An 18,588-nucleotide genomic window follows, 5' to 3' on the forward strand; every position below is an offset into this window, starting at 1 on the left:
GTGCCTAACCCCTCGGCCGCACCCGATGTATGGGTTGACGCCCGATGCCTGGGTCTGTGCCCCCCTGAAACAATGGCTCAAAACATTGACAAGTTGAAAAATCCCCCAAACGATTCTACCCAAATCGTCTAGGGGCTCGGGGGCTACACCCACTGGGTGTGCTCGCACGCACCCACTGGCAAGTTAAAAAAATCCCCCAGGCAATTTCTAGGACCACCAAGGCCACACCCCTTGCTAGGCTATGCCTCGTCCGACCCCCGAGGGCTGGCTCCACTTCGGCTGACCCACAAGGGTAGGCTCCGTCTCGACCGACGTTTAGGGGCTGGCTTCGCCTTGCCCGACGTTTGAGGGTTGGCCTCGCTTTGCCCAATCCCTCAGACATGGTCCCTAACGGAAGCTCACGCCGTCGCAAACCACTACGGGCTAGAAAGTACAACCCTAGGTCAAACTTCTAACATTGTACAGGGAGTGGTCGCGTCTCAGCACGACCCGTCACCGCGACATGAAGTTCCAAGGGACTCACATCGACCCACAGTGATGGACGCATGGTCACTATGCTGTCTACACCCTGTACGACTACTGATCAGCATGCTGGTTCGTCGATCCGACGCCTGGGTCCATGCCCCGTCGCGCTCAGCCCCTCGGCCATGCCCGACGCATGGGTCCACGTTTCGTCACGCCCAATGGTGACTCACGATCTTACACCCATCCATTGCTCTCGCACAACGAGTATAAACAACCCCTTCACGACTTCATAGAAGTCCCAAAAGGGCTCAGGGGCTCCTGTCGGGTTCATAAACCCAGGGTCCCCAATGAGCCCGCTTCCCAGCAAAAACTCGGCCCAGCACACGGCATTACAACAACGCACGACTCCTGGGCTGGCCCAGATACCTAACGAGAGGTCGGAAGAGCAAACCAGTCTCTGATTGGAAAGCCTGGCCAAGGAGGGGACGACGCTCGCTTCTGACTCCGACTCACTTTTCCGACCGGGAATACATCGAACCTCTGCTTATACCTCTTCTCCGACCGGCGCGGTTGAAGCCGACTAGGAACAACCGACCGGGAACACCCGCTCAGTAAGGACCCAAGAATCAAGCGGAGCAGATAAGGCAAGACGCTCAAGTCAACCGTAATATCGAGGACCATACCCTACACACCTACAGGACAGTACTGACAGGTCATGCCAGAAGGGTGCTTTGCAACCTTTTAGATATGTCAGAACACGAACAGTGTTGTAGGCGTCAACATTTGTCCTATAGTATGATAAGCTCCGATATTTGCCATACCAGAAGAACACGATGGAGCCTGCCACATGCATCTGGACGTCAACAGTATTATGGGCATCGACAAACTGTCTTGTACCCGACGACGTGGGCAACCAGACTAGAAAACACACACACTCTCTTTCTCTCTCTCTCCTAACTTGTAAGGCCGTCCTCTTCACCTATAAAAGAGGATGCACTCTCCTGAAAGGACGACGGATGATTCCGACTCTCTCTGCTAGTTTTAGACATTTCGAGCATTTAAATAGCTCCACAGCTCTAGAACTCTAAAGCTACATAGAGCATACGTTCAATACTTAGTGCATGATTGAAGCTCTCGTCACTCTTGGCCCTTCGGTTCAGAGCTCGACCGGACCTTTAACACCTTCTTCTTATTCCCACTTGTTTGTAACCCCATAGCAAACTTCGAGCACCTGGGCTCAGGAATAAAGTCACCGACCGACTAAAACTGAATGTAGGGCACGTTGTCTGAACCAGTATAAACCCTATGTCATTGAGTGCTATGCCACATCCGATCACAACGTACGGCAAAACTACAAATATTTACTTGTTGGTCACTTTTCGCATCGATAGTTTCTATGTTTATTAATTATCCTGCCACCTAAGCATTTTGCTGATGTGGCGAGCGATTTATTGAGGAGAGAGGAGAAAATTGTTTCTTAATAAGAAACCATGTAGAACTAAGACGTGAAGAGATATGATAGATAGATGAGGGAGAGAGAAGATGTACGATTAGACAAGATTATTCTGTAGAAATTATCTATTGAGAACGTAATTTCTATAAGTAATGTGTACATACATAGAAACTATGCATGATTTCTAACATTGAGAGTGTCTCTATAGTAGTCCCTACAAATTAGGTGCAAGTTGAAGTAGTCCGTGAGAACGCATGTATCTTTATCGTCATAGGATCATTTATTCCCCTGTACTTCTACATTTTTTGAACGGGAAGAGATTCTATTAAATCGAGAGAACAATTATACCTATGTTCACATCTAAATCAGATTGTTGCGTGCTTGTCAGGGTATTGCGGTAGTGGGCGGTGCCCACGTGGTTGTTTGCTCGGATGCCCTTTGTCGATGCCACCACCACTTGCGCGTGGCCACCCATGGCATCACGGCAAACACGCGAGATAACGCTAGCAGCTAGCTTGTAGCAGTGAATAAGCGTAGGCTTGCAACAAACTATGGTGGGTAGCTTTGCATGGCAAAGGTTATTTTGGCGTAGGACATCATCAGAAAACGGCGCAAGCATCAATGTGGCGTGCTAGTGCGAGGGTGAATGTCATGTGCTTGGGTCAAGGTTTTAGCGTGGCGGCTTGACTGTCGAAGAGAGCTTTGGGTTGTGGGCAGCATTATGGGCCTGTTTGGTTCCTCGTTTGGTTGAAGGACTGAGATGGTGCCAGCCCAGGCAACGCTGCCCAGGCCCAGGCGAGCAAAAGAGGTCGCCTGGCAGGGGGCGACGCTGCTTGAAGCATTTAACTGTGATTAATTATTTCCTATACGGTCCTCAAAAGCACAACGTTGATGCATTTGCTTCTCCGTATTAATTTACATTTTGACATTATCATAGTTAATTTCATTAACAGTAACAGTAACAGTAACAGTAGAACTGATCTTTCTTATAGCTCACTGAATTTAAATTAGTAAAGCATAATATTAACCTTTATAAAACAGGTTTTCTAAATTGTTAATTTTAATCATATGTAAAGTAAGAAAAATGCACTCATCTATTTTATTTTATTACCATATGTTTATTCGTGTGTCTAGTTAAGGTATTACTGATTAAGAAAATAAATTGATTGCTTCTTCATTAGACAAGAAAACATTCATTATTTATTTGTTAGCTTTTTCATGCCAGACTTCCAACCAAACAGTCAACTTTCAGCTTGCCTGGCCAGGCAAAATTTTTCAAATTTCTAGGTAACTCTCAGACAACACTTTTTACTAGGCAAGTCATCCAGGCTTCCAACCGCCCTATATTGCACACCATGTTGATGCCAATATAGGAAATAGATCTGTGATGTGGAATCTAGTAACAACTGCGACGAGGCCCCATGCGCTATCTTTCAAGGTGACGAGAGCAATGTGTGGAGTTAGAGGCGGATGTGGCGAGGCATTGTGTTTTCATAGTGATGTTACGAGGCAGCCTTGAAAGGGTCTGAATCTATGGAATTATCCCATCTACTTAGAGTGTGGCGTTGCAACAGTACTACGGTTGATTTCTGGGCTGATAAGTCCGACTGATGCTGGTTTATTATGAGAAAAAAATACTATACCATGGCTGATAAGCTCTGACTAAAACCAACAAACGAACAGACTGATTGTGTGAACTTTTTGCTTTTTGCTGTGGTGCGGTTTGTTTCTCTCACTTTTTAACAAGGAAGAGGTATGACTGGAGTCTTTGAGGACCACTTGCACCCCACTTGACCGTGAAATCAACATTAGGTAGTGGAGACGATTGGCCCTGCATTTGCGTTGGCTATTTCGATGCCCGACGGACATTTGGACGTCGATGGCTCGCAAGTTTAGCATCCAGCCCTTGCGGCCCTGTTCGTGTGTTCTTAAATTTGGCTTGATTCGTTTCTTTTTTTATTCGAAACAGTATTTTTCTCTCACAAATTTATCTAGAATTCCTCTAAACTATTCAAATTTCTTCAGAACCATACCATCCGAACGGGGCCACATTCTATTGGTAATATATTGGTGCAGCGGCCGGATGTGGTTTAGAGTTGTGGCGGCTTGTGGTGCAAGATGTGTATTGTTGTGGCTGTTGTTTTTATTGATAAAAAACATGCATTGTCAGTGCTTGTTCGTTAGAAAAAACAAATACTTGACGTCCTGAGAAGGTTCGAGTCAAACAAAACTTTGACTAGCTACAAATAACATTTAAAGTACATATTCGCCTTGATTTTCAGCGTTACTTTTCAACGAAAGAACAATATTTTCCTCTCATAATAAATCATAATAAATCAGTTTTATCAGCAACCAAATTTCAACGAAACGAACAGGACCATTTTTGTTTAGAAACTTAGGCAGTCATGAACTTGTCTTGAAAGGTTGTTTCATAAAAAAGCATAAACAAAGTTATAGTACGTTTTGAAGAGCATGTCCTCGTGCAGATTAAGGGAGTGTTTGGATTCGGTGACTAAAATTTAGGAGGTGTCACGTGAAGATTTTGCATGGGGTATTCGAATACTAATAAAAAAATAAATTATAGAATCTGTTAGTATGCAATGAGACGAATTTATTAAGCCTAATTAATCCGTCACTAGCATATGTTTACTGTAGCAATATATTGTCAAATCATGGACTAATTAGACTTAAAAGATTCGTCTCGCAAATTAGTCGTAAATTGTGCAATTAGTTTCATAATTAGTCTATATTTAATACTCTATGCATGTGTCCATATATGTGTCAAACATTCGATGGGACACAGACTAAATTTTAGGAGGAGAAAACAAACACACCCTAAACCACGGAGCAGTATTGAGTTGTGAGGGCCAAATTAAAACAGGAGGCCAGAAGCATTAAACATGATGATCCGGCTCGCCGGTGGACAACGAACACATACTCCTACTAGCTACCCGCCGACATGTACATACATGATGATCGAGACCACCAACTGACCCAGACGGTACAGCCGACCGCTAGATTCTTGGACAAGCAAGAGAGAACAACAATGTACACTGTACGTACTACTCCTACTAGCTACTAGAAAGGATCGGATCGAGGAGAAGGAACCAGCGCAGGCTAATAACAAAAAATTAATAAATGTAGCTGGAGAGGCCATGCATTGCCGGGGTGCGCCGCGCCGACACAGACGCAATGGAACAAGGAAGGAAAGGGAAATGAAGGAACGACCATATATATCCATGGACATCATAGACGACGACGGACGACGGTGGAGAGACGACGTGGAAGAAGCAAGAACGAATGTATATACGACGACACGACGATCGTGTGATCATGGGGATGGATGGATTATGGATCAGGGCTGGTAGAGGCGGTCGCGGCACTGGCACTTCCACCCCATGGGCTTGTAGTTGGAGAGCGTGGTGGTAGCCAGAGCGGGCACCTGCACGGCCGCGCAGGGGCTGCACTCGTTGCACTTGCCGCGGCAGCTCGGCGGCCTGGACCCTAGCCGCGCCTTCTCCTCCGCCCCGGCGCCGCCGCCCAGCCGCCGCCGCCCCTGCGCAGGATGAGGAGGAAGAAGCTGCCTTGTCTTTGTTGCCTTTGTTGGGAGGCCGCCGCAGCTGGTGGTTTGGACCTGATGAAGAAGAAGCAATAAGCCGCCGGCGCCGAGAAGGGCAAAGGCAAGCAACAAGAGGAGCGCCAGCGGCGCTGCTGCTGCTGGCCTCCTCATGGCCGGCCGAATCAATGCTGAGCAGGACAGGAGCACGCAGCGCGCGTGTGGGCGTTGTCGCTGGCCACCAACAGGAAGAAGATGGAAGCTGCAGGCTGGCTTGGCTCAAGATCAGGAATGGCGAGCAGTGAGGCGGGCGCGGTGAGTGAGGTGAGGGAGTGCGTGAGCGAGCTTCCGGCCGGAACTGGTTTTTATATATTTGATTTCTGCAGGCTGGCTGTGCGGTGCAGGGAAGGTGGAGAACCGACCGAGAAAGATGGAAGCCGCCGGAGGGCCGGCAAATTTTGAAGGGCACCTGCACGTACGGCCAGGGCCAGGGACGACGTACTACTACGTCTAACCCCCATATATATACGGCCATACACGTACATACCATGCCATGCCCACCACGTACATATACGTAGTCACGTAGACGTTGGCACAATTTTCCAGGACGTCACCCAGCAAGTCCCATCTCTCTCTCGATCATCTTCTTTCAATTGGTCGTTGCCGTGCCATGCATGCATGGTCTTTTCCCCCCTGCCCCCTAGTATAGTAGGCTTGATGCAATGTATAGTTGGCCATTTGGCCCAGACACTATAGGCCGGCCCAAGCACGGCACTAAATAGCATGGTCCAGGAATGGCCCGGCCCGACGGCCTTCGTGCCAGTGTCTGGCACGGCCCGGCCTTAGTGTCGTGCCTGGACCGTCATTTTGGCCCATAGTGCCGGCACGGGCACGGCATGCTACATGGGCCGGCACTATGCTGGCCCGATAAACATCAGTCGTTGGATCTTCTAACTAAACCAGAGCCGTTAGATTCACATCAAGTCATATATAATCGTGGAACTGAAAACCCTAGCTCCACACTCTCTCTTCTCTCACCCGCCCACTTCTCTGGGCACCGCAAACGGCACGAGGCCGCGGCCCCCTCCCTCCCTCGTGCCATGACTCCCTCCCTCCCCTCTCTCATGCATCTCTCCTCTCCCCCACCTCTCACTCTCTTCTCTCCCTCATCTCTCTCCCTCACGAGTTGGGTGGCGCGGCCTCGCGAGCTGGGTGCGGCGCGGCGGTACGGCTTCGCGGGCGCAGCGCGCCGGGCGCGGTGGAGCGGCTTCACTGGCACGGCGTGGCGGAGCGTCCTCTCTCCCTTGCGGCGCCCGGATCCATGGCATGGAGTGGCGCACCCTCTCCCTCGCCGGTGCTTAGATCCACGGCGGCGGCGGGCGGATCCGGCGGCCATGGCCCAGATCCGGCCCCCTCCTCTCGGATCCGGCCTTCTCTGCGGCATCGAGTGTGGCCCCGGCGAGGGCGAGCGCAGAGGGCGACGCGGCCCTGGCGAGGGCGAGCTCAGGCGGCGGCGTGGCCCCACGCCGGCGGGCGAGCACAAGCGGTGGCACGGCCCCGCGAGGGCGAGCGCTGGCGGCGACGTGGCCCCACGCCGACGGGCGAGCACAGGCGGCGGAGCGGGCACGCCAGGCTGCCGTGCTCGACAGCACGGCACAGCACGGTTCACCGCCGATAGGGCCGTGCCTGGGCCAAGGTCTCGGCATGGTGGCACTGTTATGCACGGCACGGTTAAGCCACCGTGCCACATAGTGCCGTGCCTAGCCGTGCCGTGCCTGACCGTGCTCGTGCTCGTGCTCGTGCCAGTGCCGTGCCGTGCTGTGCGGTCCGGTTGGCCATGTATAATGCAATGTGAGGTGAAGGCGAGATCAGGCCCCTGACTGTTCCTGCCGATGCAAGTAAAAACCCAGTCCCAGCCCACCAGGAGGGAGAGAGGGCCAGCACTAGCTGTGCAGGAACGTTACTGTAGCAGGTAGCAGTGCTGAGTCCGCAGCCCACCAGGAGGACTGCATGCGGGCGCCGCTGTAACAGTGAAACGAACAGCCACAGCTGTACGTAGTACGTATACCACGCACTAGTACGTGCACTAGTACTGTAGCAGAGTAGCTGCTAGCTACAGGCGGCTACAGCCTACAGCATGCGCTGCGCTAGTGTACAGGTCTCCAGGATTACCAAATTATTACCCGTACGTCGTCGCCGCTCGGTGATTGACTGCCACTGCTGTGGTCTGGCTGGGGGCAGGCACGGTGCCCGGGGCTTTGACTGCCAGGCCGGAGGAGCCAGCCAACACGGGAAGAAGCCGGCCACAAGATCCAATTTTCGCGCCTCACATGCGACGCAATGCAATGCGACTGATGGACGCTTCACGTCAACACCAAAGGATCCTCATCCATGCATGCATGTGAGTCATTTGTGGTCTTGCATGCCCAACTCATCAGCTGGGCAGGTGGCCGGTGCACCTGAGTTGTGACAACATCGTCCAGGTCTCCTGCAGGATCTACTAACAACACTGACCAAATGAGTTGGTAGCGACAGGCGATCGAGCGCCGTGTATATTTGTGACTGACATGTGCTTGCTGGTTGCTTGCTAAAGCACTCGATCAGCAACACATCTTAACTTGTTCAAAACAAAGCATTATTTGCATTGGTCCATCTTGCTAGGCGCGCGATTATTAGCACTGGAACGAAGGTTTAGTTAGTTTCACAATCTTCATCAGGTACGTACGGTGGTGACCACGTTCTTCTGTGTGCATGCTAGCTCCTTTATTAAAGAGGTTTTGGTCCACGCACGCTTCTGCTGCTGCACCCTCTGGACTGTAGAGCCGTAGAGGTGATGTAATGCATGCAAGGAGGCAGGTGAAAAACCAGGAGGCATTTCTGGACTCTGAACTGGGCCTGGCCTCCTCCACTTCCTGCTCCCTGCCTCCCTGGTACAGCACAGTATAGTAGTAGTATATGAAAGAGCGTAGAGTATTGCTGTTGAACAAGATTACAAGGAGGACGCACACCAATAAAACATCAGCCAGCCTAGTTGTAACGCTGTTCGTATACAGTAGCCGTGCTGACGGTAGCAACCAGGAAGAGTATTGGAGACCCTTGCAGTAGCTTCCTTCCACTGCTACGTGCTTACAGTCTGTATCAGACAGTTGACCACGGGTACAGAAACAGTCTCCTATCCTACAGCCGAATGTGGGGTCCTTCTCGTCTCCAAGGGTTTAATTTGCTATTGGCTCAAATATTCCACATATCCTAACATTATGGTCACAACAGTCAAGCTAAGGCCAAGCTTTCAGTAGGTAGGTCTGAATCTGGGCCGAGCACTCTCGCTGGAGCTAGACACCATCATTTGTGTTTGAGGCTATCTTTATTTGAGCAGTCATGAACGAACTGGATCTTCTCATCACAAGGAATAAAAGGCTGCATTGCTTCCTAGTACTGAGAAAGAAGCAATCGTGGAAACGATGCCATGACTGCATAACCCTCCAGTATCCATCCATCCTGAAGCAATGCAAAGCAAGTACTGCGTCTGATGCCGTTCAACATTCTTTCATTCAGCTCATATACATAGATCCATTGACTGACGGAGCACTTACTTGCCCTCATTGTTCATCAATCAGACACATGCCATGATTCCAATATGGTTGAATTTACCTGTGGACAAATCCATGTCAGTGTCCAAATCAACAAATCAGAGTGGCCCCGAAAATAGCACTGTCCTGGTACCTTTGTTGTAATCCTTCTCTTCACCTCCCCCATGATCTGGTCAGAAGCTCAACGGGTATGGGCACTCAATTGCGAGTGGTCCAGAGCTGGAGCAAGCTGCTGGTGGGTGGAAGAGCCGACCAATGGCATCAACATCAATGGCTTTTCGACACACCATATGCAATATATCTGCAACACCCAGCTAAATCCAAACTTTGTACGAATGAATAGATACTAGACCAATAGTCTAGTCCACCAGAGCTAGACTCATCATTCATGCATACTACATGGTGACTGGTCAGCTTGCCCAGAGTTGGAACTAAAATAAAGCAAAGAACACAGTTAACTTCAGCCTTCAGGGTGTGCGTGGTCAATATTTGCAAAAATGACAATAATTATGTTTAAAACCATTTATAGATTGCGTAAATTGTCATTGGATTCATCATAAGAAGTGCTTCATAATATGGTAATCTTAAGTAACTTCTTTTGGTACAATGATATAGTGCAAGATTATGTAAAAAAAATATTAATGACCTGAAGACCATAAAAGTTACTAACATCAATAAAGTACCCAGGGTGAGGGAGTACATCGTAGTAGTGCAAAGATTTTGGTAGACAGGATACCTTGGTAGTCTCATTTTATTTCTGTTAGCCATGAACCCATGATTTACAAACAGCACGAATAAGCAAACACCGCACCCATAATGTTGCGCCACTACACAATACACGGACATTGTCGTCATAGAAAAGAAAGGATCCCTTGGTGATATTTATCATTTGTTGTGATTGCTGATTACTTACAAGTGCATCATGCGTTTGTTATAGATAAAACTTTCAGTCCTAGAGGACTTTTACTGGAAATCAGAAAGCCTTTCTCTGATGACATCCTTCGCTTCAGCGACCAGCCTTCTGACAACATCGCCGGCTGGTATGATCTCTGTGATAACCCAACACTCTGACCTGCGTACATGACCATGCTACCGATATCACCTGTCGCGGTGGGCTTTGGAGCAATACCAGTAAATCGATGAATATCCTTGTGCTCGAAACAGAAATTTCTGCTTAGTAGCCCAATCCTTTTTTGAGATGCATAGTAAAAACATGTGATCCAAGTTGCAATAGCCGAGCTACTATATATAGTGAGATCCATCATGTGCAGTCTATTAACGTTTGGCTTCCACTAAAACCTTTTGGTTCAAGGAAAAATAGATTAAATACTATGAGCCAATAATTAGTTCAAAGAATGGCAAATAGTCCACGCTGAGATACCACGAATCCAGATGCAAAAGTAAAATAGCTTTATGCTTTACCACACCGCTACAACAACTGACTTGAACGCAACCATGGATATCCAGTACTAGAAAAACAGCATTATAAGCAACCATTTTGATTCAAAGCAAAGTAGCTAATTACCAACTCTCACCATGTCCCAAGGTACATTTAGCAGAATGATGCTCATTCATGAAAAGGTAACCTAAAAAGAGAACCGATTTTTTGACTGATGAAACCTAAAAGGAAGTTTTTAGGTTTATCATATTGAATAATTCTTTTTTTCGCAAATACGCAGGAGAATATTGAACAAATATAATTCTGCGTACTATTGTGGCTATTTTAATATGGCTGCCAGAGTTCTTGTATTTTGTTTGCACCGAGGCTACTAAGGTTCTGATATCCGAGCTTTCATTAGGCACCAGTTCTATTACTACTTCCGTCCTGAAATCTGAGTTTACAGAAAATTGTTCAAACTTAAAATATAGTTTGACTTAGGACAGACTCAAATCTCTTATATTTTAGGACGGAGGTAGTACCGCGATTGAAATAATTTACACACCAGGGCCAGAATAAGTGAAGAAGAAAAGCCATGAAAAACACTTTTTTTTTTACAAAGTAAGCTGTTATAGACTCCTTTGTTGGACGCACCTATAGGTGTCGATCACGCCAGCCAGCAGTCCCAAGCCGTGGCTAGGCTGGACTCTTTAGTAGATTAGATTGGTTAAGAGATTAGATTGGAGTTTGTTTAGGAAAGTGCACCTATACGATAAAGGGGCACCTTAGGAGATTGTAATCGTTATCGAAGGAGTAAACTCTCCCTGGTTATCGGGTGGGAGTTTCCCTTCGACGGTGGCGTCAAGCGCTTCAGCCGCGCCCACCGGAGAAGAACCCACCGCCGACGTTCCTCGCTACCCCTTGCGCTCCAATTCCCAGTCCAGCCTTCTCCTCCACTCTCCTCTCCGTTCACCTCATCGCAGGTGCCGTATCAATTTGGTATCGGAGACCTTCATGGGTGCATCAACTACCATGTCCGGCACCTTCGATCCTGCGGCCATGGATGCCAAGTTGGATCGCATCTTGGGCCAGCTCACCACCATGAACAACCGACTCGACTCCCAGGATGCCCACCTAGCACGCGTGGAGACGGGGAAACAAAAAAGAATTCAAGACAAATCAAATATTCAAATACATACCACACTATGGATGATAGAGTGCCCAATAATGGGTTGGTTTTCCTCTGTTTCCTGATCTGGGAGATTCTTGCAGCCAGAATAGAATGGTGTTTCCAGGACACGTTGTGGAGCATAAGACCATCTAGCACGCCCAAACACATTTGTATAGTCAGTGCGACTCATCTCAATTACCTTTTCCTTATAAATAGAATGTGCATAGCTTTCCTCAGTAGCCAGGAATCTGAATGTTCAAGGAGCGATATAATGTGAGCATTACCTATGCAAACTACAAATAAAAGGCTCTGTGTTGATATATTCTCGTATCGAAATACAAGAGACTAAGAGAATACCTTGTTCCTAAGCAAACACCTTGAGCACCAAGTGCCAATGCAGCAACATAGCCACGACCATCTACAATTCCCCCAGCAGCAATAACTGGAATGCCAGAGTCCGAAACAAGATCTACTACTCTTGGCAACAGTGGAATCAATCCTACCTGCTTTTCCAAATACAAGCTGACTGAGAGAATATTCATGAGAAAAGGCAATTAAAAGGACACAGACTATAAGAGCATGTTATGCTACTAGAGCATGTTAGCCATGAACCCATGATTTACAAACAGCATGAATAAGCAAACACCGCACCCATAATGTTGCGCCACTACACAATACACGGACATTGTCGTCATAGAAAAGAAAGGATACCTTGGTGATATTTATCATTTGTTGTGATTGCTGATTACTTACAAGTGCATCATGCGTTTGTTATAGATAAAACTTTCAGTCCTAGAGGACTTTTACTGGAAATCAGAAAGCCTTTCTCTGATGACATCCTTCGCTTCAGCGACCAGCCTTCTGACAACTTCGCCGGCTGGTATGATCTCTGTGATTAACCCAACACTCTGACCTGCATACATGACCATGCTACCGATATCACCTGTCGAGGTGGGGTTTGGAGCAATACCAGCAAATCGATGAATATCCTTGTGCTGGAAACAGACATTTCTGCTTAGTAGCCCATTCCTTTTTTGAGATTCATAGTAAAAACATGTGATTCAAGTTGCAATAGCCGAGCTACTATACATAGTGAGATCCATCATGTGCAGTGTATTAACGTTTGGCTTCCACTAAAACCTTTTGGTTCAAGGAAAAATAGATTAAATACTATGAGCCAATAATTAGTTCAAAGAATGGCAAATAGTCCACGCTGAGATACCACGAATCCAGATGCAAAAGTAAAATAGCTTTATGCTTTACCACACCGCTACAACTACTGACTTGAACGCAACCATGGATATCCAGTACTAGAAAAACAGCATTATAAGCAACCATTTTGATTCAAAGCAAAGTAGCTAATTACCAACTCTCACCATGTCCCAAGGTACATTTAGCAGAATGATGCTCATTCATGAAAACGTAACCTAAACAGAGAACCGATTTTTTGACTGATGAAAACCTAAAAGGAAGTTTTGAGGTTTATCATATTGAATAATTCTTTTTTTCGCAAATACGCAGGAGAATATTGAACAAATATAATTCTGCGTACTATTGTGGCTATTTTAATATGGCTGCCAGAGTTCATGTATTTTGTTTGCAACGAGGCTACTAAGGTTCTGATATCCGAGCTTTCATTAAGCACCAGTTCTATTACTACTTCCGTCCTGAAATCTGACACAACAACAACAACAAAGCCTTTAAGTCCCAAACAAGTTGGGGTAGGCTAGAGTTGAAACCCAGCAGAAGCAATCAAGGTTCAGGCACATGAATAGCTATTTTCCAAGCACTCCTATCTAAGGATAAGTCTTTAGGTATATTCCATCCTTTCAAGTCTCCTTTTATTGCCTCTACCTAAGTCAACTTCGGTCTTCCTCTGCCTCTCTTCACGTTACTATCCTGACTTAGGATTCCACTACGCACCGGTGCCTCTGGAGGTCTCCATTGGACATGTCCAAACCATCTTAACCGGTGTTGGACAAGCTTTTCCGTCCTCAAAATCTAAGTTTACAGAAAAATGTTCAAACTTAAAATATAGTTTGACTTAGGACAGCCTCAAATCCCTTATATTTTAGGACGGAGGTAGTATCGCGATTGAAATAATTTACACACCAGGGCCAGAATAAGTGAAGAAGAAAAGCCATGAAAAACACTTTTTTTTTACAAAGTAAGCTGTTATAGACTCCTTTGTTGGACGCACCTATAGGTGTCGATCGCGCCAGCCAGCAGGCCCAAGCCGTGGCTAGGCTGGACTCTTTAGTAGATTAGATCAGGGAGAGATTAGATTGGTTAAGAGATTAGATTGGAGTTTGTTTAGGAAAGTGCACCTATACTATAAAGGGGCACCTTAGGAGATTGTAATCGTTATCGAAGAAGGAGTAAACTCTCCCTGATTATCGGGTGGGAGTTTCCCTTCGACGGTGGCGTCGAGCGCTTCAGCTGCGCCCACCGGAGAAGAACCCACCGCCGACGTTCCTCGCTAACCCTTGCGCTCCAATTCCCAGTCCAGACTTCTCCACTCTCCTCTCCGTTCACCTCATCGCAGGCGCCGTATCAATTTGGTATCGGAGACCTTCACGGGTGCATCGACTACCATGTCTGGCACCTTCGATCCTGCGGCCATGGATGCTAAGTTGGATCGCATCTTGGGCCAGCTCACCACCATGAACAACCGACTCGACTCCCATGATGCCCACCTAGCACGCGTGGAGACGGGGAAACAAAAAAAAATTCAAGACAAATCAAATATTCAAATACATACCACACCATGGATGATAGAGTGCCCAATAATGGGTTGATTTTCCTCTATTTCCTGATCTGGGAGATTCTTGCAGCCAGAATAGAATGGTGTTTCCAGGACACGTTGTGGAGCATAAGACCATCTAGCACGCCCAAACACATTTGTATAGTCAGTGCGACTCATCTCAATTACCTTTTCCTTATAAATAGAATGTGCATAGCTTTCCTCAGTAGCCAGGAATCTGAATGTTCAAGGAGCGATATAATGTGAGCATTACCTATGCAAACTACAAATAAAAGGCTCTGTGTTGATGTATCCTCGTATCGAAATACAAGAGACTAAGAGAATACCTTGTTCCTAAGCAAACACCTTGAGCACCAAGTGCCAATGCAGCAACATAGCCACGACCATCTACAATTCCCCCAGCAGCAATAACTGGAATGCCAGAGTTCGAAACAAGATCTACTACTCTTGGCAACAGTGGAATCAATCCTTCCTGCTTTTCCAAATAGAAGCTGACCGAGAGAATATTCATGAGAAAAGGCAATTAAAAGGACACAGACTATAAGAGCATGTTATGCTACTAGAGACGAGACCATGGGCCCTAATCTGTATCAAGCCTTGCATATAGCACTTTAGCAGTAGCAAATACTGGCCGGTGGTATGCTTACTGAAAGATTGCCCAACAGTACTTCAACAAAGCTGAAGCTAATTGATTTACATTTACCTGACCAATTACATGACCCCCCCGCTTCACGCCCTTGAACAATTATTCCATCTACACCGGCTTCTTTAGCTTTTGTTGCCTCTTCAAGGCTGCCGACCTGTTTGGATATCAACAAAAAGTCTAAACTCAAGAAGCAATCAATTAAAACAATGTCATGAATTTACAAGGACTGGGGTTCTCATGCCACCATCACAAAGAAGCATGCACCTTTGTGGTCTCAAAAAAAAAAAACAAAGATTATTGTCCACTGATGAAATTTGCCATACCAAATGTTGCAAAAAATTGGCACAGCTTAGTTTGATTGTCAAATTGGTTGCACAATATTGGACAATTTTTTCAGTAAAAAATGAATACAAAATAAACATTTCCAGAAGCATGCCAAATTTCAAAAACCAACCATTGCAGAGCAGTAAAGACCTTAACACAGATTATGTACCTATTGTGCATCAAAACATTTCCACTGATGTTGAATTTTATGGCATGTATTGACTATTGATCAGGAGGATTTATGTATACAAGAATCACATCAAACAAACTCAAATAACATGTAAGGTATAGTTTTTAAAATTCTTAAAGGTAAACGACTTCCATTCCTTAGAAGAATTTCAATAAGCTTGCAAACATTTTTCTTGGGCACAAATATGTGTATGCAGAGACGAAGCAAAATAAATCATGTGTGCATTTCAAACATAATTGGCCCAGTCTTGATTTGAGAAATGGGAAGTTCCGCTAGAAATTAGACATGATAGCATGAAGACTCATTAAGGAAACATGAAGATTAGCCAGCCTAATTTGCAGAGATTTCACACGATATTGGGTCTACGATATTGTCATTTGCAGTTTGAAGTACTTATTTTGCTGCTCTATAAGAAAATTTTAATTGGACTTTTCAATGCTAACTCCCTGGACCCTGCTCCATTCCATGAGCACCACCGGTGCGACAGCCTAACCACGTTCGCGAAAACTCTATTTCCTCTTAAAAACTCTATTTTCTCTTAATGAAAAATGTGCCAAGGCACGGTTGTGAAAAAAAAAAATTTAGTGTGACAGCCTAACCACACACATTGAGATAAACACTCCATCTTGGCATCACCCCTACCAACAGTTGGGATTTCTAAACTGTAAATCAACAACAATAGCACGACAGGCATATCACAATAGGTAAACTGGAAGTTTGGAACAATATCACGAGAGTATGAAGCAAAGATGGTTTTCCTTTTTTTCAATTATTGCATAAAAAATTGTCTCACCTGATGCAAAACCTTGACCCCGGCGCGGTGCGCCTCTTGGACCCACTCCCTGGGGAACTCACCCCAGTAGACCTGCAGCACTGCAAGCTTCTCCTCCAGCACGACCCTCAGGTTCTCCTCGTACGGGAACGGGAGCACGATGGCCGCCCCGAACGGCCTGGACGTCAGGCTCCTCGTCTTCCGTATCAGCTCCCTCACGTAATCCGGCGCCGGCTGCCGTGCAGTCAGCAGCGTAGCCAGCCATTGATCAGCTGAGATACAGTAATTAACAGAGGAAACATAATAGAAAACTGAAGAGAAGAAGAGGAAGGCGTGGGTACAAAGTCGGGGAGGCGGATAAGGCCGATGGCGCCGGCGTTGGCGACGGCGGCGGCGAGCTCGGGGCCGGAGATGTCGGGGCCCAGCGGCGCCTGCACGATGCCGTAGTCGAAGCCCAGGATGCCCCTCCACCCGTAACCCATCTACTAGCAGTAGTTCAGAGCTCACAGCTGCCTGTTCTCTGGTGGCGCTGCAAGTCTGCTGCGTTCGGGTAGCCGGGTACGAGACCGCGCGATGATTGGATGCGGCGGCAAGGCGAATGGTTGGGGATGGAGAGGACCAGAGTTGGTGGCGAGGCGCGGTCGGTTCGGCGGTCGGCGCTGTAGCTCCCCAGTCTACGACGGCGAGCTGCGCGGCGACGGGAGCCGTCCACGGCGCTCGGCGACAAGCGGTACGCCCGGCGCGGCCCTGGTCCTTTTGGAGGTTATTATTACGTGGCAAATCCACAATGAAAATGGGTCATTTTTTAAAGAAAAAAATTCCACAGCTTAATTCCTCGTGTCCGCCAAAAGGGTCCGACTCTGCAAATCCACGAGTCTCTGCTAACCACCAACTCCAGCTCTTAGCTGGGCTATCAATTGCTGTGACCATTGTCTTGATTATTCTAAAAAGGGTTAAGTCCAATTTACACCCTCTAACTTGCAGCAAAGTTCAGATTTCAACCTCGAACTTCAAAACCGGACAACTTTGGCCCTCCAATTCTAGGAAAAGTTCAACTTCCAACCTTCTGGGCGGTTTTGTGGGTGAACAGTAACTTTTGATATTTTCGGGAGCGCTGAAATTTTATATTATTTTTTCGAGCATCTTAACGTCCTCAAATAAAAAAACTAAAAACTACAAAGTTGTAGATCTCATCGAGGTCTACAATTTACATATAAAAATTATCTTCATCCGACATCGTATTGAAGGGTTTTCTATTTTTTAAAATTTGAGTCTCATCACGCGATAAAATATGGTGCTGAAATTTTATATTATTTTTTCGAGCATCTTACTGTCCTCAAATGAAAAAACTGAAAACTACAAAGTTGTAGATCTCATCGAGGTCTACAATTTACATATAAAAATTATCTTCATCCGACATCGTATTGAAGGGTTTTCTATTTTTTGAAATTTGAGTCTCATCACGTGACAAAATTGTTTCACTCGCGTGATAAGACTCAAATTTCAAAAAATAGAAAACCCTTCAATACGATGTCGGATGAAGATAATTTTTATATGTAAATTGTAGACCTCGATGAGATCTACAACTTTGTAGTTTTCAGTTTTTTCATTTGAAGATAGTAAGATGCTCGAAAAAATAATATAAAATTTCAGCACCATATTTTATCGCGTGATGAGACTCAAATTTCAAAAAATAGAAAACCCTTCAATACGATTTCGGATGAAGATAATTTTTATATGTAAATTGTAGACCTCGATGAGATCTACAACTTTGTAGTTTTCAGTTTTTTCATTTGAAGACAGTAAGATGCTCGAAAAAATAATATAAAATTTCGGCGCTCCCGAAAATATCAAAAGTTACTGTTCATCCGCAAAACCGCATAGAACTTTTCCGAGAATTGGAAGGCCAGTTATCCGGTTTTGAAGTTCGAGGTTGAAATCCGAACTTTGCTGCAAGTTGAAGGGTGTAAATTGGACTTAACCCTTCTAAAAAAAATGACCCATGTGAGAGTTTATAGTTTCTACTACCCATTTGGAAAACTTAGTGACGGACAAAGTAAATTGGAATGCTGTCCAAAGTAAGGTTAGCTTACCCCCATACGAGAGGAGCTTACCCCTCCAGCCAGGAACTCCCCTTACATTGGAGTTGCCCTCAGAATTTGAACCCGTCACACCAACTGTACCACCAGTCCACCACATACGCTTAGCTCTGTGAACTGAGCAAAGTCATACAGAAAGGAAACCTATTCTCAAAAAGAAAAAAAATGCAATAGGGCAGA

The 18,588-nt window shown here is 46.2% G+C and overlaps 1 protein-coding gene and 1 pseudogene across 1 annotated transcript; both read right to left on the reverse strand.

Annotated features, from left to right (window-relative positions):
• Positions 1 to 5,273: 5,273 nt before the first annotated feature.
• Positions 5,274 to 5,648, reverse strand: LOC136469403 (EPIDERMAL PATTERNING FACTOR-like protein 3). The gene has a single exon (XM_066467609.1). The coding sequence runs from the start codon at positions 5,646 to 5,648 to the stop codon at positions 5,274 to 5,276; it is 375 nt and encodes a 124-aa protein (XP_066323706.1).
• Positions 5,649 to 8,341: 2,693 nt separating this feature from the next.
• Positions 8,342 to 16,938, reverse strand: LOC136476696 (uncharacterized; annotated as a pseudogene).
• Between the last annotated feature and the right edge of the window lie 1,650 nt (positions 16,939 to 18,588).

This window comes from Miscanthus floridulus, chromosome 8 (assembly GCF_019320115.1).
Source record: "Miscanthus floridulus cultivar M001 chromosome 8, ASM1932011v1, whole genome shotgun sequence".
Lineage (NCBI taxonomy): Eukaryota > Viridiplantae > Streptophyta > Magnoliopsida > Poales > Poaceae > Miscanthus > Miscanthus floridulus.